The sequence below is a fragment of the Mercenaria mercenaria genome, chromosome 18, assembly GCF_021730395.1.
Source record: "Mercenaria mercenaria strain notata chromosome 18, MADL_Memer_1, whole genome shotgun sequence".
Taxonomy (NCBI): Eukaryota; Metazoa; Mollusca; class Bivalvia; order Venerida; family Veneridae; genus Mercenaria; species Mercenaria mercenaria.
Genome location: NC_069378.1, coordinates 33,493,130 through 33,517,277, shown reverse-complemented (window position 1 = coordinate 33,517,277; position 24,148 = coordinate 33,493,130). Strand labels below are relative to the sequence as shown.

Genomic DNA, 24,148 nt, shown 5'->3' with positions numbered 1-24,148 from the left:
GGACGTTCACGATTGGAAAAATAAAATAGATATAGAATAAAATTCATTTCCATGTTAACAATTGAATTATAAGCAATATTGTATATAATGACTGAAAACTGATCAAGAGGATCATAGATTGAAAATCATTCCTTACATAAAGATTGAAGCTGCTTTCAGTTAGATTCATATGATATATGAAAGGTGAACTAAAGGTTGATGAAAAGACTTGGAAAATGGATACTACCGTGCAAGTCACCTAGTATTTCCCATTCAAATTCAAGAAAACTGTTATTAGTCATGGTACTAATGCTGATAATTTAAAACTTATGACAAACACTTACAATTTCTGTGATTACATTGTATAAATTAGTTTTAAACGTATAAATGTAGTATAAAACTTTAATTCAAATTTGTCTTCTTCCCCGCTTCATCAGAATTTTGGATGTAAAAAGAAACAAATTTTGCTGGAATTTTTGAGCTAAGTTATTATTATTATTTCAACATAACCAATTCATTTTCTGGTAAATTGAAGTACTTGATCTACATTTATGCCAGTTCTATTTACAAGGTAACTGATTAAATTGTGTCAGACTAAACGTATGTAGGAAGTAGCATTTCTGTACGAGTTTAATGACCGAAAATTAGTTCTACAAACCTGCAAACTTTGAAAGCATTTAGTCTCCATCGGCGTTAACTGTACAATGATTAGTAAACTGACCGAAGGGTAACTTGCACATACGTCCAAAATACTGTATTTAGCGCATGCAATCAAATTGACATTCATGTCCCCGGAATGACACTGAACCACCAGCAGTGAAGGTTCCTTTCCACAACGTCTGATATGCTCCCTTTAAGATAAAAATTAAATTAATCAACATTTTACTACGCGTACGTAAGCATTTAGTCAATCCTGAAAATGCGCAATGGTTTAGATAGTTTCTAAAACAGTTAACAGTTACAGTAACTTTAAACCAACACACATAAAGTATAGTTTCGACTTCTTCAAATGACAAGGTCGCAGTCCGTAGCCACTTCCTCATTGCAAACAAGTCTTTATGAAGCATTCAGAATTTCGTGACTGATGTACTAAAACCAGAAAAATATATATACATGTAGCAATAGCTGAAGATATATATGGTTTAGTCGTGTACGTTGGTGGATTATGTTAAAGCGACTCATTTTAGTGTTAAATATTATGCTATTTATTGCTATTATTACTCATTATTCAAACGTGGATTTACCTAGCTTAATCTTTAGTTAATTAAATTGAAAAACTACACTTTGCGCGGACAAAAATTGCCTTAAAAAGTGAACTAAAAACCTCCAGCCTGCAGCTTTAGTTCAATTTCAGAGATACCGAGAGCGGCTTTAAAACTGGTTTGTCTTTATTCCTTCAAAACTTAGTTTCCATTTAAAGTTACACGACTTTGGAAAAAAAATACAGTAGTCCGTTTACTGGACTGAATTAATAGCGACTTTAAGAGATTATATATTCAAAACGTTTGACGTACAAAGCAAAGTAGTTGCACTAGTTGAACTTTAGAAAGCGACATTATTGTAGACGATGTTACATTACTGTTGTAAGTTTGAACTGAGTTAGCTGACGGCAGCTTTGTCCACGTAAGGCGCACAATTACGATTTAGTGAGTATTTATGACATTGTCATTCCAGATCAGCTTCGCACCGTTTATTGTCTTCAGGGCGCTACAATAACCATAAAAATGATTTCAAAACATTCCACTCACATGCCGGTCCCCTTTGTGTCTATAAGTCTTTAACTTTATGAAGAGCATTTTATTGTGATCAAAACATGTATGTGACTCACTTTATCTTGCTGTTGAACTGTTGCTCTGTATCGTAGGATGACAAAGCTTCGAGAAGTAATATTCTATTTGGAGAAATACCGGTAGCTTCACCAAGAGCCGGTTTGTGTGAAACTGTCAAAAGCGTTGAGTGTGTGGTAATCTGAAAATATGAAGCCGTTGGAAATATGTAACATGTTGCCAATCATCTATTACATAGCGGTATATTGACGACAGTTGTCGTTTCATTTTCATCTTCAAAATCCTTGTTGATAGTCTGATAAAACTTGAACCATTTGCAGTGATAAAACTGTTCTATAACATCTGTCAATTTAATAATTATGAAATGTATTAAATATTATCAAACAGTTTTTTTTCCTAACGTATCGTTTGCAGACAAATTAATTTAAGTGTCATATGGTTGTAGAAATATATTTCATAGGATAACGGTTTAATAAGAAATTGACAATAAAAGATATGTTATTGTTTAGGTATATCATGGATTCTCAAAATGTACAGAACCTGTGCATAAAGTCGATTACAGTTACGCCTTTTGAACTGACACATTAGGTAGTCACTGATACTATCATGAGCTTGCTTGTTGAAGTAGATGTCTTGAATTTCGTTCCTGTCTGATGTCACTCTTACTATTGCATCAGGTGTTGCACACCACAACAAAATTTCCTTTGAATCCGAAAATGCCTGAAGCAAGTAGAAATTATTTTAAATTTGTTTCGTTAGAAACTTTTATTTTATCCAAGCGAAAAATTATTATTATAATTATAAACGCTCTGTCTATAATTGCTGCATCAACAATAAGTATTTCATAAGGTGAGCCTGATTGTTGAAAGAAAGTTCACAAAGTTATAAAACCACTGGAAAAATCTTTTCAGTCCGTTTTGATTGCTCTTTAGGGGCGGAAATGATACTTACATTAAATTGCCACGAACATAAGAAAAGCAATATTTCTGCGTTAGACTACGTCTTAAATCTGTTGTTGCATAATTTTAGGTCAAGAGACTTTTAAACGCATTTTACCTACCAAGTAATCTCTGAGACCTTAGCGTTATTTATCGTCTGGTTAACCAACATTCCGAGTTCAGATACGCAGGATATAAACCATGAGGGCCTTAGCCCGAATGGTTAAATAACGAATCATCTGAGCAAAAGACCGTGGTAAATCAAATGATTAACCAAATGAATGTGTCATTCTATCATGCGCATTAAAACATAATGATGAATAATGATGAATAAACCAAATATATTAATTAACCGTATGTCGTGTGGTAATTTGACGCAATGCAGTTTTCTCACAGGCCCGTATATCAATCGTTGTTTATCGAAGTATAAACAACATTTGACTACCTTCTTTGTTCAACTAACAAGAACGCCAGGTGTGGAAGTTTACATAATGGTTAGATGTATTACTAATTACCATTTTCCCATCATACCGTTCCTCAAAGATGATCTTTTACATGTATATAAATGTATAAAGCGAGAGTTTCACTGAAGTTTAATCACAATAATTATAAAGTAAATATGATTACTTGAGAATACAAGTCTTCGTCTTTAAATGTTTCTTCCTTTATCATGTGGTGAGCAACTGCAGAACATGCATCATGGTGGTAACCGATGAATAATTTCTTTATGTCATTCTCTGTCACTTGTTTATTCCTAAAACGCAATATATTTTATTCATTGCTCAGTAAATGCTGTTTTCAAAATGCTGCATGAATCCACGAAAAGTGCCTTTCTACACTTATTTCTATTGCGTGTACTTACCTATTGAGTTCCTTTTAAAACATTCTTCACATTCCAAAGACAAAGTAGTCTAGGTTACGTGGATGATTTCTCATTTGCCCAAGTTGATACTATTAAAAGCTAATTAGGTCGATATGCCTCATATTCATGCTTGAATTATTTCAGCAATGACTGAATGCATGAAAAGTATTAGGCAAGACTTACAGTGAGTATTCAAGAAGTAAATTATTAATTCACATTCAAGATATTCAAGTTTTACTTGTTTGAAGATATTATACGTATATTATACATAACCTATCTATTGAAGGCAATATTTCCTTTAATGATGTATCTGGCATTTAACTAAGCTAATGTATATTTGTTTCCTATATTGATGATTTAGGGGCGCTTAAGTACGCCCTCAACAGGTTTGCGTAACACATTCCGATGCGGTATTTTAAGTCAGACACTTCGACTTCAATGAAATGCTCACAAGTTTACCTAACAAATCGAGGTTTTGACTTAAAAGCCACATCGTGAAGTGTATGTAAGCGGTCCTATGATTATTTTGACAACTGTAAACGATTAACGATAAACTGTTTCAGGCTTCTACAGGTTAAAGATAAAGATGTCTTTATCAATCAGATACTTTAACGTACTGAAAAATTCAACACATTTCCTTTTTCAAAGTCTTAGAATGACAAGTATACCTCAGAGACAACGATTCCATTGTAACATTCTCTACCCACATGCTCAATTCGTCTGCTAGGAATTTCTGTCCTTCAGACAGTAAAGTACTTGAGCTAAGACAGTGTTTTTCAAGCCTATTTATCAGTGGAATCGGAAACTTTCTGTAAACTGTCTCTTTTTCTGCTACCACTATCAGCCTTTAATAAGAAATCAAAAATAGTGAAATATTATTTACTGCTATTCTTCTGTGAACGAATAAAAGACGAAACAAGTTATAGCCTGCCACTGATCTATTAGAAAGACACAACAGTCAAAATTTTAAATCTTAGTGTTACGTCTGAAGTGAATAAAGCTATACAATATTATTTGAAATGTGTGCATGTTACTTAATATTTCACCAAATGTCGTTATAGTCATACAGATTTGTCCCAAATGTAACAACAATTTATATTTTGAAAACGAGACAAAATACTTTTCTTAGATGAGATTTTACAAAAATATCTGGCGGGATAGTTCAATCATTCAGCATAGTTAAGAATATTAATATTTATTGCCTTTATATTCTGCTATTTATTTCCTTGCAACAGGATATGTATTTTGGGAGATAAAGCTGGCTAAAACGACAACAGTGTAGCATTATTGAGCAAAATGTAGCGAAACAAAAGTATAACAAATAATAATACGCAGTATACGAGGATGGATAAAAAGGTACGTGAACTTACTACAAAAAATATTTGAGCATACGTATGCGTGAGACTGTTCAATAGTGACCAAACAAAATAACAATAAAATAATAAGTAACATCTACCAGCTACATATTGAGGGTCTTAAATATGGCGTCACTGGAACCAATCATTACGATCGATTGTACAGCACACAATAAGGTAAGGATCACAAACTGTTAGATTATGTGGAGCTTAAACACAGAATACCTGTTATTAACTCTGAACAAGCAGAAAGGAGTATGTATCATTTTACTTTACAAAACCGATGTTACCGAGCACGGACAATATCAGCGGTTTCATGCTTGCTGTTTCTTTTTCCTTTTTGATAAAAAATTTAACCAAATAGGACAAAATCACTATGATCTTCTTTATGTTCTCAAAATCGTTGTCATGAAAGTACATTTCTAAACGAAAAAATGTAATCTTTAACACCGATAGAAGGAACATTTTATTCGTACTGACATATCTGCTATAACAAAAGTGCACGTAATTTTTTATCCGCCCTTGTAAAGTGAAGAACTTATCTATTATTTACTTAAAATCTCTGTGTACAGGACACTTAACCCTATGTGTCCCTAGTCCCAGATCAACGTATCGTTCTCCTCCAAAGTAAACATAATATTGATTCAAAGCGTCATACAGGCTTTCATACAGATTGTCTGAGTTTATGAGTATTACTAAACTGCCTGTTTCCATGCACAGTTTGATTCTGTTGATATTCCGGCACACCTAGAAAATATAGATACATAAAATAATATAATGTCTCACAATCTTTTATTGTCATATAACGTTTAATAGACAAACAGGTGTAAGGTTTTGTCACATGTCAATGAGGTAGTAACAAGAAGCATAGATCTGCTGGGTATAAATGTCTTTCCCCTGCATCTCCTTCTGAATCCAATTTACAAGCCTTCCGTTATCTGCAGATTATATAAATTATCATGCTTATTCTAAGGTAATTCAGAAAAATGAATTAGATGTTTCGACATTAAGGTCGGAAAAAATGTCTTCACCACATCATCACGTAATGAAGAAACAAAAACTGTTTAACTTCAGTCGTGGCCTTCATCTACAAGCATAGGTCAACTTTACCACACAATGTATCATCATAGGGAACATTTGAGTGCAGTACTAACATAATTCACCAATGCAAATAAAAGTCATGGTGCTGCAATAATTCATTTGACCTTCAATAGTGACCTTGACCTTTGATTGACAGTCGTGGGTCATATGCGCAGCAAATGTCATATGGAGCCAGTTTGGTGTAGTTATAAAAAATCCGTAAATGCAATTAAAGGTTATGCAGTGGAAACAGATTCTAACTTGACCTTAAACAGTGACCACGACCTTCAACCGACAAACATTGTTTATATGTTAACACATTTTCTAATTATAGGGAACGTATATAGTGAATATAGAACTCAGTGTAAAATGACCAGTCAATGCATGTAATCGTTATGGAATGGAATCTTTTTTATTTGACCATCAATAGTGAGCATGACCTATAAGTCATGTACGTGCATAATCTGCATATTGCTCTCTATTCACATACCAAGTTTTATTAATCTGGGTTGAATACTGTTTGAGTAATTACAGGATTCAGATTTGCGGACGCACAGATGAATGGACGGAGGCACGGACAGACGAACTGATGAAATTCCTTTCGATCCCTACGGTGGAACACCGGTAGGGGAATAAAAAACACATGACTATACAAGTATATGAATGTCATCAAATTGTCAATGCAATTTTAAAGTACGTTACCAACAAAATTTCATATTGGTCTGTGAGAAAAATGTCATAAATAGACTCTTAGTACCATTAGTACAATAAACTTTATTCCAAAATATCTATAGGATATAAAAGTTTTGATTGCTTCATATAGCATCGAAAAAAAACAAGAAAAAAAAATACAAAAACATTGGTAAATGAAAAACAAATATTTTAGATAGATCAGTATGGATTAATCACCCCATTTATTTTTTTATTATAATCAAAACTTTATCTGATAAAATGTGCTTATGTGTACAAATTCTGAAAACAGTAAGACAACATGAACTTACAAAACTGAAAGAAGCATTATCACAGTTAAAGGATATTCTTGAAAGTTTTGAACTAATAAACAATATTAACATAATAGAATGCTAATACCGTGCGGAATTAAAGAAATATGTTTTGCTTATGAAAAACTCTTACTACCTAGCGAAAGCTGTTTACTGGTAAGAAAACTATACTGCCGCTATAAAGTGTAAATTGTACAACTGTAAAGCTTTTCTTCTGAGTTTTAACCAATCCTAGTTTCTTTGCAAATATCATACGTTATTACTTGTTCTATTTGAAACTGATAAACTGATAAACTAATAATTGCGTATTTTGAACATATTGTTCATGCAAAAATGACATTTGCAGGGTCTTTTAAAACAAAAGAGGTAATGTAGCTGATGACTCCTTTTAGCATTAATTGTGCCTACACTAAATGCCCTGAAACCATTGCACAAAAGGTAAAAGTATGTGTGTTCAATAACTATGTGTCTGGTGTAACAAACTAAACATCTTTCTATGCTTTCCTTAATGACAGCTGAGCTTATTTGAATTGTTGCTCAGCAAAAGCTAATTACGGGTGATAACATTTAAGAGTGCATAATACATGTACTACGGATGGCACCTGTTCACAAATTGAGAAAACGGGTGAATGAATTGATGTATGATTTTGTTTGATTTGTCCAAAATTTTGGAATTTAAAATCAGGTATCACCCTTAAATAACATTTGACTCATAGTAATAAAGCACTGCATGTATTTAATGATTACTTCTATAAATTCAAAGAATGGCGAGTCATGAGCATTCAAATATGTAATGAACAAAACACAAAAGGGTAAATGAATCTCAGTATTCATTTATCATTTTTAATCTAATGATGAAAAAAGGCGGCTTTGTTACTGTATGAATGATGTTATCATTAAAATAAACACATACTGAGTTTATTTCTTCTTATTAATGTTCCAGTCAAATATGTTAAAAGTGTAGGTCATGTAATCTGATGAATCCGGCAGAAACAGTGTAATAACCAGACACCAAAGTATAGTTATTAGAATTTAATTTAGTATTTCACCCAACACATGTGCACGTTTTTTTTAGGATAAATACACAGTTTATAATTTCTTTTAAATAAAATAATTATCCAAAATGCAATTTTCAATGCAATACAAGGTTACCAATAATGACATGCAAGAGAAGTGCAACAATCCCTATTGAAAATTGAAAGCATGAATATAACACAGACAGGTAACATATATTCCAACACATATGACGCGGTATCAACGGGCGAACTTGTCTAAGGTTGTACCAAAATCTATGTAACGCCGAAGCTGTCTTTTGTCGGGACATTTCAGGTTATCATGTAAAAGCCGTGTTATTCTGTCAAAGTGCGGTGTTGACTTGTCGAAACAGTGTCTTATTATATCAAAAAGCTATGTTATTATGTCAAAGTTTGGTGTTAACCTGTCGAAACAGTGTCTTTTCATGTCAATTAGCTTTGTTATCTTGTCAAAATGTGGTGTTAACTTGTCGAAACAGTGCCTTATTATGTCAAAAAGCTATGCTGTTACGTCATAATACGTCGTTATAATGTTAAAAGTTTATAATACCTTGTTAAAGTATCGTTTGTTTTTGTCTACCGATCGTGCGATTATGTTAATAAGCTATGTCTTCTTGTCAAAGTGTTGTGTTAACTTGTCAAAATAGTGTTTTATTGTGTTAAAATGTTATGTTATCGTATCAAGGTACCATATGATCTTGTCTACAGAGCGTGTTATTATGTTAAAACGTTATGTTATCATGCCAAAGTACAATGTAATCTTGCCTGTCGAGCATGTCTTTATGTTAAAATTCTATGATATCTTGTTAAAATGTGGTGTTAACTTTTCGAAAAAGTGTCTTATTATGTTAAGTGCTATGTTATTATGTCAAAGTATCATGTGGGCTTGTCTACAGAGCGTGATATTATGTTAAAACGTTTTGTTATCATGTCAAAGTACAGTTTGATCTTGTCCACCGAGCGTGCTATTATGTTAACAGTTCCTTGAAAATGAGTTTTTGAAGTCGTTTGACAGTCCGGAAGTGGGGCCCCTTTAGGCAGTCCTTTTCCGGAATTCAATGTTTATGTCAGTATACTGACACTTGTTTTGTAGAGTAATATACACGCTATCATTACAAAAACTACAAAACAAGTGTCAGTATACTGATATAAACATTGAATTCCGGAAAAGGACTGCCTAAAGTGGCCCCACTTCCGGACAGTCAAACGCCTTTAAAAACTCACTATTTTCAAAGACCCGTTACACATATTTGTTTTGATGGATTTGCAATAGCGTGCGAGTGTTTAAATTTCACATAACTAGGTAGAACACAGTTTTCAGCAATTGTTTTTTTTTCATTATTTTTTACAAATGGCATTCATTTTCAAAGGGGGACAACTTTTTCAGAATATTTTAAGTACGGGACAGTATGGCAGAACATGTAATGGTCAGGTAAAATATTGGTTACGATGTTGTTCGTTTATCAAAAATGTCTGTGTTTTGGTGATATACTCCTAAACCTTAAAGGAAACTACTACTGTTGAGATAATCTTTTCGGAAAACTTTGCTTTATCAAGATAATTTCTTAGTATCCCGACAGCTACCTATACACTATACAGAAGCTGGTTTATGACTTTTTTTTCAAACCTTCTCTTTGGAAAAGAAGCTGAGGGATTTATAGACGTATGTACATTTCAAATTTAAACTCATTTTTTTCTTGAAAGTATAAATGCTCCTTTACGCCTGTTACGCAAACATTATATGCTTCTTCAATAATATATACTAATTCATTATATATGATGGGCTGACTCATATTGTCTATACTAAAACATGCTTAAGAACTGTCTAACCTCTATTGCTCTCAAGACTACAAAATTTCATTGGCCCAATGTCAAAATATATGCCATCACAGGAAGTGCTATCTGCATGTATAAACTGAAATATTTTCTGTACGTACATATACGTTGTAATGCTGACTGATAAAAATCTAGTAAGAGCGTGCGGTTTAGTGTATTCAAACTAGAAGATGCTTTTGTAGAAAAGCGCATGTCTCCCCCAATGTATAGTCGTATAAGCAAGAAGTCGATAAGGAAGAGGAGTGAAAGGCAAAGAGACACTGATGGTTGGCTGCAATTGGGATCATCTACGTGGGATGTCCAATTATCCCACTAAGTTTCAACATTCATGGTCTGGTGGTTCCCAAGTTATGAATTGGAAACGGTTTTCCATGTTCAGGCCCCTGTGACCTTGCCTCTGATCGAATGACTTCAAAATCAAGACCATCTACTCTGCATGTCTAATCATCCTATCAAGTTTCAACATTCTGGGTCAAAGTTATTGACTGGAAAGAGGTTTCTATCTTCAGGCCCCTGTTACCTTTACCTTATCTGAAGTGACTTCAAAAACGATTAGGGTCGTTTCCCTGTAAGTCCTATCATCCTATGAAGTTTGAAGGTTCATGGTCAAATGGTTGTCAAGTTATTGATTGGAAACCATTTTCAATGTTTTTGTCTCTGTGACCTTGACTTTTGATCAAGTGACCGCGAAAAGCAATAGGGTCATCTTCTCTACATGTTTAATCATCCTATGAAGTGTCAACTTTCTAGGTCATGTGGTTCTGAAGTTATTAATCAGAAACGATTTTCCATGTCCAGGCCCCGGTGACCTTGACCTTTGACCTAGTAATCACAAACATAATAGGGGTCATCTTCTCTGTTACCTGTGTTCCCCTCCAGGAGCCACCCGACCGGGGTTCTCAAGGCGAGGGCCTTGTGGGACGAACGACGGGACAGGCGATTCCGATTTAAAGAGATGTGATCAATAGGGGTTCTCTAATCTATATGCCTAATCATCTTACGGAGTTTCAACATTCTGTGTCAAGCTGTTCAGATGTTACCTGTGACCTTGACCTTTGATGGAGTGACTCCAAATACAATAGGGTCGTCTACTCTAGTCCTGCCACCTTATGAAGTTTGAAGGTTCTGGGTCAAATAACTCTCTAGTTATTGATCGGACGGAAGAAGGGACGGAAGGATGGACGGACGGGGCAAAAACAATATGGGGGAAAGACATAACTCTCTATAACATCAGATTGTGATTAAAAATACCTGGGTGTATTCTTGATCACGTCGAAAGCTACTTCCAAATATGACAAACGGTTTGATAGATGCCTTTGATAGAAATTGTTGTTCAAACATTGGCAGAGCACTGTAGTTTTCGGTGAGCAGCAATAAATGCCGACTTTCGCTGTAATAAAACAATTGCGTCATTTCTTGTACTTTCAACCTCAAAAAGCAAAATAAGTTACTGCAAAACTGGGAACAGTTATTATTCTATATATTTCTTGAGTGTGTAAATGGTTCAAAATTGCACTGACAAAATCCTATTACCCTGGTAAAATGACCGGGAGCAAGCATTAAAATGGTTATTGGTCCGCAACGGATGAGTGACGTCATTTTTGACGTTAGTTTGGCCCATGTCGTCTTGACAAAGATCGTTTACGACGTTATACCGTAATATTCACTCATTAAAAAATCGAGAAATCCTAATTTTGTTTAGATATACAATAAACAACTCATTAAGCGACAAGACGTTCCTTACGTGGTTATCTATATTGGAACACGGGCTACCAATTCAGACCCGGCATTAATGCCGTGTAATAAGTGTATTATCTAGGCACTATAACTAAAATATATGCAGCTACGTTTTGCAGATGTTTATGAAAAAAAAAAAAAAAAAGAAAGAACATCATCTTTAACGAGCTATTGATAATGGTGACGGATAAGTTATTGGAATAATATTTTTCTCAAGATTAAAATATCCCAGCATAACTGTGGGGGAAAATGAGATAGAAAAACAAAAGAATCAAAAGAATGTTTTCTATCGTTTGTGTTATTATTTTTGGTTTTGACTTTGATCCAATTTATACACCTCGATTACTCATAAACTAAAGCCATTTTAACCACCTTTTCTACAATATTAAAATTCATACTTTCGACACTAATTCAGACATTTCAAGTAATCACCAACTTGGAATACTTATTCGGAAGTTGCTTTACAGGCAATGCAGAAGTTTCTTGTCTGTTTGAGTTTACAAATAAGATATAATGAAAATGCTGGGACCACAAAAATGTGTCTGATCAGTGCGAATGTCGTTTCAATTAGTTGTCATTAGAATCAAGTTGTACTATACATTTTAAAAATCTGCAAAATATTCTTTCAATTTTAATCGAGTTTCTCAATGCATGTTATGTTTAAGTTTAAAGCGACTAACGGATACAGCAAAGTCATATATGACCTTTCACTCCTAAGTGTGACATTGACCTTGAAGCTAGTCATCCGAAACAAGCGCTCTGCACGTCTCTGTGTGGTGAACATTTCTTTGAAATCCTCCAAGCAGTTCAAGAGTTACAGAGCGGACTCGAAACACACTTATATGACCTTTGACCCCTAAGTGTGACCTTGACATTGAAATGAGACATCCAAAACATGCTCTCTGCACGTTGTCTCGGTATGGTAAACATTTGTGTCAAGTTTCTTTGAAATCTTTCAAGGGGTTCAAGAGTTACAGAGCGGAGAAGAAATTGCTAACGGACGGACGGACGGACACCAGGACCATAACATAATACGTCCTTTCGTGCGTTAAAAATTCAGAAATATATATCTTATCTCACCCTTCGTCCATTAACCAAGACTTGATAAGTCCAGAAAAACTATCATCTGGATCTCCAGGCTTCGCCTGAAATATAATAATAAATGAATTAATAAAATACAGTCTAACCTGTACTAACGGTCACCTCCAATCAGCGGTCACCTCCGTTCAGCGGTCATTTTATGACGCCCCCGACTGATTTTCCTCTATTTCATCACTTTATTCAGCAGCAACCTCCCGTCCGTGGCCAGCGGCCACCGAAATTACCTCCCGACCGCCGTATTTGACCCCTTTCAGCGGCCATGTTTCTTCCAAAACCAATTATATTTACGCGATAATCGCCGAAGATACCCGATTTTTGAGAAACACATGATTGCTAAAATGACATGAGTTTCTCAATTAAAACTGATAATCAAAGGTGTGATCCTCTTTTTGTTAGATCAAATGGCCAGTAATTATCGGCAATTAGCGTGTCACCTCTTGTCAATTTTGTTGTTCACAGTTTGATCTCGGTTAAAGGTAATACTCGATATCTAATTAGTAGCATAATATTGTGATTTTTTTTATTATATTTCTTTCATCAAAATACTATTAAATCTATACAAAATTTATTGTGTTTGAAAGAAATATAAACCACTCGATCTTTTACGGAACGTAACGGCAATCGTAGAATCTAGCGTAGACAGTAAGCGCGGGGAGTAGCTTCCCTTATTAAAATGGCGAAAATTATAAACAAACTTGTTTTTAAGTTGGAAAATTGTCAGTAACATTTTTTGTTGTAAAAAAAATAAAACACGCCGGAGTTTTAGATTGCTCAGAAGACCATTCGTATTGCGAAGGCAAATGCACGTCAATGTATCCTGGTAAAAATGATAATAGAAAACCGAAAAGAAATGGGCCTAAAGGCTAAATGGTCAGAAGTTTGAAAAAAACATGTACTGGCTGCACTTCCGATCAGCGGTCACCTGGCTTAAGCGGCCAAACTGTCTGCTTCCCTTGGGTGTCTGCTTAAGACAGGGTAGTTATTTTGTAGATATTTCTCCTAATATTATTGTTCCGCTGCAAAGTTATTGTCTGATTTCCTTCTAACTATTTAGAAAAATATTGCTGTGCCAGTACGGGCATATCGTTAGTGTTTGTCTCGCCTAGACTGACCTTAAAATTATTACCAGTAAACTATATTTGATGCTGTATAAAACAAAGTTAACACGTACATTCTATAAGAGCACATCGCATTTTCAAAGAACGAAATTTGAAAGAAATAAAAGGCAACATGTAAAACAAAATATTCATATATGTTTATTTCTGATTAAACTCGCAAACGCTAAAATCACGTCACGTTAACGGACGATGACAAGAATATTTTTGCTGAGACTATAAAAAGTTATACTATATTTTATCGTCTGTTTTAGATAAAGGGCATATTAGAATTGAACAAGTGAATGAAGTATTGCCATGCAATACAAAGTCCCCTACTGGAAGGCACCTAATTTTCTCTACTGCAGTATAACATAATGAACTGATATCTGTCAATGATGTATAAACAATATTGTACTATATATACAATATGTTATAACAAAACACTTGGATTAAAATTTATATATATAAAAACCTACAGTTGTTTTCATATTAAATTTTTTTGGTTGATTATAAAAATGTTATCATGTAAGTTATTTATAGTATCAACAAAGGGAAATTAATCTTTAAAAAAAAAAAAAAAAAAAAAAAAAAAAATCTATATAATATAAGTCCACAAGTAACTCTTTACCAGGTAGAGATAGGTCAAAATACACCTAAAAATTGGATGTAACATGCATGCTGTACCACAGAAAAGTGGTCTCGATTTTTCTCTACCGCCAGTAATAAGAAAGTTACAATAAAATCTATTTACAACAAAGGGACGTAATTCTAAAAACAAGGGTGCCTCATGGTGGTGAAGATTTGGTCCAAGTTACATCAAAATCCCTCCATGCATGAAGAAGAAATGTTCCGTACAAAGTCATTCTTGAATTTGACCTTTGACCTCTAAATATGACCTTGACCTTAGACCTGGTTCTTGCGCATGACATGTTGTCTCATCCAGGGGAATATTTGTGCCAACTGATAGCTAAATCCTGCTTTGCATGACAAAGTTATAGACCGGACAGGAAAAAAATCCTCTTGACCTTTGATCTCAAAGTGTGACCTTGACCTTTAAGCTAGGGTACTGGGTGTTGCGCATGACACGTCGTCTCATCATGGGAAACATTTATGCCAAGTATTATTGTAATCCCTTGATGGATGACAGAGTTCTGGATCGGACAGGGAAAAAACCTTATTGACCTCTGACCTCCAACTGTGACCTTGACCTTTGAGCTAAGGGTCTGGGCTTTGCGCAAGACATGTTGTCTCATCATGGGGAACATTTGTGCCAAGTAATATTAAAATCCCTTCATGGATGGCAGAGTTATGGACGGGACAGGAAAAAAACTCTGTTGACCAGAGTTATGGACCGGACACGAAATTGCGGACGGACGGACGGACGGACGGACAGACGGACGGACGGACGGAATGACGGAAAAGTGCATTCCTATAGTCCCCGAAACTGGTTTTCAACCAGTAGGGGACTAATAAATGTAAAGCTAGAGCGGTTTTACTTAAACTGAAACATTCATTATAGGTTATACATCGCCGGAATGTTCACTGAATTATTTCGCGGACGTATGGCCTCTTCATTAATAAAACACGAATTTTCTAAACATCATTTTGTATACAGGGTCAAATTATTACCGCCCGAGTGTAAAATACGGGTTTGGTATAATAAATTATTTCGATTCTAATATGCCCTTAATCTAAAGCAGTAGATAAATATAGTAGCGCTCTTTCTTGGTCGCAAAAAAAAAACTTTGACGTCATCGCACGTTAACATGACGTCATTCTAGCGTAAGAGTGTTTTAACAGAGACAAGCATATTTGAATTTCTAATCATTTTGGGTATTTTAATAAAAATAAATCAACTATATTCAGACGCTCATTTTTATTTCTTTTAGATTTGAAAAAGCCTCAAGGGTGTACCCAGGTTAGCACAATATATGTGCGTACAAGTTTTCATGACGTATAAACTTTAAAAGGACATAATTCGCGCTTTAATCAACAGGTACAGCCTGCTTTAAGTATTGATAAATAACATAATTAACTTGTCTTTAATTTAAGATGTAAAAGTAGTACATGTCATCATACAGTGCTGCTTACCGTTTCATCTTGAACAATTTTGACCTCCTGTCGGAATATGTCAAATGTATCAAAAGTTTCAATGCCGCTAAAATTCCGTCTAACGGCAAATCTTAGCTTTCGATATGTTGGGTAATGGTGTTCTTTAGATCTCTTGACTAATGTGTTAATCATCTTCATCAAACTGTAAAAGGCACATATCAAATAAGACTGACAAATTTAAACTTTGTTTTGAATTTCGTAACATAAACTGTATGAACAAACTTTACTTTTGGCAGAGTATTCAAGGTAATTTGCCGTTTTAGAAGAATGACCTCTGCGCCTATTTGGGAGGCTGCGTTTTTAGAACTTGGCTTTCCCTTTTGGATATCTACTATAATAAATTCGAACGTATGCTTATATCTTTTTGACAGTGTGAGATATATGTTGCTTTTACATGTACCACGTCTATTACATGTACGTAAATAATTTGTAAATAACTAGCTATAAATAACTTAAAATGTATATGCTTATAGGCGCACATTATTTCAGAAATATTTGAAAACTGAATGCTAATTTAATAGTAGTCAAAAGAATAAATGTTATTATTTGATTGATTGACATTACCTGTAGAAGTCTCTAAGGCCAAAGAATTCACGCTTTTCTTCAGACGCCTTTTTAAATACCTTCAGATAGGCAGATGCTAGTGGTGTGATCAAGTTGTCATTCAGAAATTTTGTTGAAGAACATATTCCCCTAATTGAAAAATACAGTACAAAAGTAACTGATGAAAGATTTTTTGAAACTTTATATGTAACATAGTAACAGTTTTACAAATACAACTACATCTATTATAACCGTAAAATCACCTACCTCACCTTAGTGGGTCCAAGCTTCGCTCGGAGCGTTTTCTTCTTAATATGAGGAAGCCATTCAGCTGGCTTACAGAAGGCCGGTGGTTCTACTCACGTGTCCACCCGTGATAAAATAATGCGCTAGGGTCTTCCTCCAACATCAAAATCTAGAAATCTGTGGCTTTCTAAAACTATTGCCATACGTATGACTTACTGTCTGAGCAACGAATAAGCTTCTACGTTCGAAAGTAATAGCTAAGTACATACGTGCGTGCGTGTTTTTCCCAACTGTATACTGCTGTTTCACTGTTATGCCAGGCGCGGAAGCTCCTGTACCCTATCTGTTTCCCTGGAGGGTCACTTTCAAACCCAGTTAATTAATAAACACGTATTTACAGTTTAAAGAGTCTTTTTTTATATACTACTGCGCAAATATTTCGTATTAAGTGCGTACCTAATTACTAATTATTACACATATAAGAAACAGTGAAAAATGACTAAGTGACCTATTTGCCTCCTTAGTGGCTGATAAAGATAAATTTGATATATCATTTTTGTCACAGTAGTATTTGATAACCTAAAAATAGGAAATTTCATATATATATATATATATATATATATATATATATATATATATATATATATATATATATATATATATATATATATATATAATGATTACTTTGCAGTCGTCTGTAATTCCTTTGCATCCGGAACATCTCTTTGAACAAACAAACCACGATTCATTTTTGCAGGATCTAGACTCCAATTGGAAATTCCAATGAAGGCAACCTTTAAAGAAATATTTTGTTAGGCGTCCGAGGACTGCATTGAATCAGAGCTCTAATACTACATTACATCATAGTTTATACTGTATGGAGACCACAATACAATTAAAAGATACATTAAATCAGACTAAATTTGCTCTACATTACCCATATTACTGCAATAGTGTTGCCTATTTTTTTTTTGAAAATCAGGAATTATCAGACAAAGTGAAAACAGTCATAATCTTAAAGCTATCACGATTAAAACAGCACTCCAAATAATTTATAACAAAGAAAACGGTTGCAGACACTTTAAATAAAATAAGTTTATAAAGTAGAATGTTTACCTTTATACTTAACGAATGTTCCCTTTTATGAAGATATACGTCTATGACATACATGTACATGTAGGTAGAAATCATATAAAAGGCATTTGGGTTATAACACTTGTATCATCTTTCGCATTAAGTTAATTGTAAAGACTTCATCAGACAACAGCATTTTGTTTTCACAATAATTACCTTCATATATTCTTGTGGCACTTCATCTCCCTGACACCCATCTTCTAGCAGTGGATGAAGAGCCTTTACAAAATAAACATCCGAATTGATAGATATGGAAGTAGCTCAATATCTAATAATACAAAACTCGACCTAACACTAAACGCGAGATATGCCCTACTAAAATCCTTGTTAGAAAGGTAATATCTGTCGTGATTAACATTTATTACTACTCACTGCACCTTTCATGTTCAATCTGGGAGATGATTGAATCAATATTCTTTAAAGATTTGTTTGTGCTTTTCAGTTAATTGTCTTAGAATTATAATAGAGAAGTACAAAAGGGCAGATAACGTCATCATTGTCCTGGGCAGACGTTTGATAATGTGTCTTTTAATTTCCATTTATAACATTCTTCGGTAGCTTGGCTATATAAAATTTCCATTCTGTGCATTTACTGTCATTTTCCCAAAAACTGAAAATGTGAGTTATTAAATACAATTGCAATAGGGAGATAATTGTGTATAAAATGAGGTATTGGACTGCTAAGTTCAGTTACCTTTATTGGTGTTACGTTATATTAAATCCCATTCAGTAAAGTCAAAGTTATTCCAAATTAAAACAGGTGCAAAAAGGTTTAATGTTTATGTTTATTTTAGATTTGATTTTCATCTACAACGAAAAGGAAATAAAGAACTAAACTAGACAAGGAAGGTTTTTGATGAACTAGTAAAACATGACTTTATGTTGTTTTAAGTAAGGTTACATTGAGCCCTTAGGTTTCCAGATAACATGTTTATCAAATTTGGCAATAAAACTTACAGACAAGTATTTGGTATCCCGATGGGGACTAACTGCGCCCCACTCATTGTTGACTTATTCTGATACTGTCATGAACGGGAGTTCATACTTAGTTTGTCTTCCGAGACATAATTTGAAATAATCTAAGCTTTTTATGGAACCTCGAGGTATCTTTATGATTTATTTTCTACAACTATATTTTTCAGAAATGGTGAAACACATTTACCCAAAAGTTAAAGCTTAACCATGTTAATAAAGCTAATACTTCAAATTTAGAAGCGTCATTTTCAACTGAAATTTAACAGTTTTAAATAATAATCTAGAAACTAAAATATATGATAAAAGAGACGAATCTAGAGTTGTCATCTTTCTTTAACCAAAACAGATTATTGATGATTTTAATTTTGAAATTGTCAACCTCCCCTGCCTTGATGTCCCTCGAGTAACATCGTACGGTGTATATATTTCACAACTTATTCATTTTGCAAGAGCTTGCTCACAGTTAGAGGAGTGTAATGATAGAAATCTTCGTATCACCAAAAATATTACAGTAGGGTTACAATTGGCATAAGCTACAGAAAGCTTTCATTAAATTTTACTACAGATCGTCCGAATAGTTAAAAATATTTTTTTTCGTTTTTTTTTGTTTGCATTTAACGTCGCACCGACACATGATAAGTCATATGGCGACTTTCCAGCTTTAATGGTGGAGGAAGACCCCAGGTGCCCCTCCGTGCATATAATACTAACTTTAAAACACTTAAAAAATGGTCGGAATACTAAATAAATTTATTTTATAAAATTCGGTATATTTGTGAAATGTGTTAAAAAGTTTATCAAAAGAAGATAAATGCGAAAATCGAGAAGCACATTGCATATTTGGTGATTGACCCATCTACAGTTAATTGCTACGCTTTCGCTTACCTATATGATGGTGCGACGTCTAATAAAGTGTAAGACTCCTTGATGCTTTTATCCTAAATCTTGGATAAAACGGACGGATCGAGTGAAATTTTGTATTGCAGCTGTCTAAGCCGTGCCCTTAAAAGCTATGCTCTTGGTGCTCTGACTTCGGACAAGTTGTTGAGTACATTGGTGTAATTATACTTTAGATTTACCATACTTTTATGTTTTACTGAATATGATCTAGTATTTTTTCACTTATGTTAGATAGACCCTTTTTCAGCGGGATATAGTTTTATTTACATTGCGTTGTCTAACTTGTTAAACATAGGGTGTGTGCGAGGTTGGCATGCCCTAAATGCGTTTAAAGCCATTTCCTGTATAATATAGGTTACTGGCCGTTCAAAGGCGGTGCCCCTATTTTCAACATGTTTTCGGTTCGTCTTGTACCTTGTGTTACGTACATTGTCTTGTTTGTTGTTAGTGTTTCTTTCCTCTTTCTCCTCACTCCCCCTATCACCCCTCCCATCCTTTCACCTTGCATTTGCCCTCTCTTGCTTTGGCATCCCCTCCCCTTTTATTATATATAAGTTATCGGGCCAACCGTAATTTTGGCTGCCAGATTCCTTAGGCCGATTGTTGATTTTTTCCTGCCTATTTTGTGTGTGTGTGTGTGCTTGTGCGTCTGTGTGTCTCGTGCGGTCCCTACAGTGTTGTTATATCCTACTTGTCTGCGTATCTATGTAAGTGTGTGTGTGTGTGGGTGTGTGTGTGTGTGTGTGTGTGTGTGTGCGTTTGCGTATGCGTGTGTGCGTCTTTTGTACGCGTATGTCTGGTAGGGTAACTGTGATTGAGGAAAGTAGCATTCCCTTTTGAATATTTCATCCTTGTTCCACTTTCCTATGCAACACACACACCGTTGTTTCTACCCCCTACTTTTTCCTACCCATTTTTCCTATATTTTGCATAAAATTAAAATGCCTGATATTGGTAAAGTTATAAACCTGTATTGGAATCTTACACAATTATATAACTTTAAACCTACTACTGTTAGTAACAAAAGACTCAAGAATATGCAAGATGTATTAATTTATTCTAAGCTGAGCAAGAAAGACAGAAATGGTAGACTACATGTAAGTGTAAGTAAATGTTATAGACGTCGCTGTACACACTGTTTAGATAATTTTCTAGTACTACCAATTCATCTTTTTACAATGTAAGATATGATCTGTCATGCAGTTCAACTGATGTTATTTACTTGTAATAAATGTTTGAAACAGTATGTTGGACAAACACATGAGCAATGTTCAAGAATGAATAGTCATAGATTTGATATACATCATTATCCAGAAACAACTACTAATGTTTTTGAACATTCTAATTCTCATGGACACACTATCCGGGATTTCTCTTCTCTGGCAATCGATAGAGTAACTAATCCTTAGAAAAGACTTTGTTTCTGACACTGTTTCTCCACAAGGAATGAGCTAAAAATTCTGTATTAATCCCTTTCAAAAATACCTTATACGTATATATTGATGTTGTGTATAGAAACCATAATCAAATTTTACTTGTGCCTTCCCTTAAACATTTTACTTATACTGTATTTTTACCAGTAATTATGTATCATACTATGATCTTGCTTATGATTTTTACACCAAACTCTTTGATATATTTTGACGTTGTCGTCATTGACGACGTTTGACGTTGATGTCACTTCCTTTGTTAAGTTTACTTTGAACCCTGAAGAAGGCTAATGTAGCGGAAAAATTGGAGAATAATAAATTGATTTGTTTTTAAAAGTGTTTTTGTACTTTTGACTAGTTTTAATGCTTATATTAAGGATATTTTAAGTCCAAATTTTACATGTTGTATAAGAAACAAGTTTTCCTAAATTGATAAGATTGAAATTACTTAGGGTATAAACCGTTAGTAGGTTAATGCATTCATTGAAGTTTTAAAAAATTCTGCTCTTACCAAAGAATATTTTTAATGATAATAATCATTGACATACTTTTTCTTACTGTTAGATATAAAATAGAAATGTTTCTTGTTAAGTTTTGTTCCCTTCGCCTTTTTTAAAAGCTCGAGTTACAATGTCGAAAAAATCTCTTGCGCACGAGATAAGATGTCGAGCGCTCGAGAAAAGATGTCGTGCGCACGAGATAAGATGTCGAGCGCTCGAGATAAGATGTCGTGCGCACGAGATAATGTAATATAAAATAAAAAAAAAAAATAAATGCATGTCCTAAAGATTACCTCGAGAGATATCATTTTTGAGATATTTGTCCATGATTAAAAAATTCTGTATATGTCAAGTTGAATTTATGACACTAATTGGATGTATCTAATGTATCGAATGTTTCAATATCTTTACTATTGAACCTTTAAAAAGGAACATTTATTGCCGGTTTAATGAACTCATGGATTGTCATTTGTTTTATAAAAATTTTAATTTCAGTATGCTAAGACTTCATTTCTTCCGGTTTAACAAACGTGTAGAATTACCTTTAAGGCTGTAAGTTAATTAAACTTGTCATATTACGTAAATGGTGAATGTTTCAATCTGGATCATAAAAAAGACAAAAAATACTCTACATCAGGAGTAAGGACTAGGGACTAGAAAGCATTTTGTCTTAAACTAATGCAAATGTAAATATTGAGAACTAGATTCATTAATATGCCAATATTTAAATGGTAAACACGAACAGATGTCCTCACCTGGCAGTTATTTACATACGGACATATTTACATTTCTTAAGACAGACGGACGTGGGGGTTGGAAGTAAACCATTAGACCCACTAAGATCACTAACATTATAAATAATCTAATATTTGACGATGACGGATGACGTAGGACGATGAATGCAAGATGATTAAAACAGCTCAAAATGAGCTCTTGCGCTCAGGTCAGCGAGAAATAGACAAGCATTTGGGCTGTTTATTTCTTTATTTTAAAGAGTTAACGTTTTTTACTACGTTGAATATTCGCTCAACAGGTATATTAGTTATTCATCTTTGTTCACGCTGTATAGTAAAATGGTTTCATTATAACCAGTAACCCTTTCCGCTGCTTACTACGTATAACAACTGACATGACGTTATACAAAATCAGAAGTAATTCTATTTGAACAATACCGCACTATCAGGCAATGTTTCGACATCTTTAATGTAATACCGTGTTACAAAATAAGTATTTGTAATAGACAATAACTACGAATCTCTTTCCAAACGTTTAAACGATTTCTCCTTAAAATTTGACACCAATTAGTTATGAGCCTGAAATAAGCAAAGTTTACTCTAGACAATAAAAATGTTATATATATGATTACATACATTAGTTAAATGTTGTTCATTTTACGCGAATAAATATTTATCTCTATGAAAAGTGATATTTTTATTTTTCAATTTTGTCTTCCATATTTATTGATGCGAATAATGTATGTTTATGTCTATTTTGAAATCAAACAAACTTTGTTTTAGGTCAAAAACTTCAATTCGTTCTGCGCAACAAGAAAAATATTATACATGTTTCACCTCTTTATATCACCACTGCAATTCACAACATTCAACAATAAAACTGTAATCAAACCTTCAATGGCATCTTTTGGCTATCCTCCGCAAGACCAATTTCATCTAACACAACTACGGACACGAACTTGTCTAAGTTTTCTTGATAGTTTTCTTGAAAATTCGCACACTGTCGAAAGGCGGAAACAATACCAGCTGCTGTAGAATGTGGACTGCATTGGAATGATACCATCTGGACCTATTTCAAACCGTCATAAGTAACAAATTGTTTAGTTCTATCAAGTTTGATTTATAAGAGGTAGTAGAATCTATGCGTACACTTCTTTTATAATGTTCATACATTATCGGTCAATATCGGAATATGAAACAGATCAATCCAAAATTGCCAAGACTTTAAAATCGTTGTTTCTTTGTGTTACTATTGAATAAGTTTTGTTAATATTTTCAGGCAACATACATTCATACATCCACTGCTTTAGGGTTTTAATGTGGGATGCGGGAAGTTGCTGAATTCTTTGAAGGTCTAATTCCATGTTTTGTTTAGTTCAAGTTTATTATCATACCTGCAGTTTTCTAGAAGTAGTTTGAACATTCTAAAAATCAATTATCAAACAAAGATTCATTATATTATATCCTGAACTTTAAATGGTATTCGAGAGTAGAATAAGTACAAAGCCTCCCTGATATGAATTAACAGCAAATGTTGTCCAGACAAATATAGGCTGTCATAGAAAAGATATGTAACAACTAGCCTCAGACCTTTAAAAGTATTTTGCCTGTCCAACAGTAAACACAGTTGATTTTATTTTTTGCTAGGTATGGTTTTGGGTCTGCTTGCGTTTGTATCATGAAATTTCTGAAGGATTTCTACTTTTGCCGTTCTTCTCTAGCACTTTCCAACAATTTTCCTTTTTTACTTTAAGGAATGAATTAGTC

The 24,148-nt window shown here is 34.0% G+C and overlaps 1 protein-coding gene across 1 annotated transcript in view; it reads right to left on the bottom strand.

Moving 5' to 3' along the window:
• Positions 1-24,148, bottom strand: part of LOC128550540 (E3 ubiquitin-protein ligase RNF213-like) — a 131,723-nt gene that overhangs the window by 3,461 nt on the left and 104,114 nt on the right. Inside the window, exons 47-59 of the mRNA XM_053529773.1 lie at positions 23,274-23,450; positions 17,999-18,061; positions 17,393-17,502; positions 16,484-16,612; positions 15,899-16,061; positions 12,690-12,754; positions 11,124-11,262; positions 5,475-5,668; positions 4,235-4,411; positions 3,332-3,458; positions 2,307-2,486; positions 1,808-1,947; positions 638-830 (exon numbers count right to left, since the gene is read on the bottom strand). Of these exons, the coding sequence (XP_053385748.1) occupies positions 638-830; positions 1,808-1,947; positions 2,307-2,486; positions 3,332-3,458; positions 4,235-4,411; positions 5,475-5,668; positions 11,124-11,262; positions 12,690-12,754; positions 15,899-16,061; positions 16,484-16,612; positions 17,393-17,502; positions 17,999-18,061; positions 23,274-23,450 (1,857 nt within the window). The remainder of the gene's footprint in view (positions 1-637; positions 831-1,807; positions 1,948-2,306; positions 2,487-3,331; positions 3,459-4,234; positions 4,412-5,474; positions 5,669-11,123; positions 11,263-12,689; positions 12,755-15,898; positions 16,062-16,483; positions 16,613-17,392; positions 17,503-17,998; positions 18,062-23,273; positions 23,451-24,148) is intronic.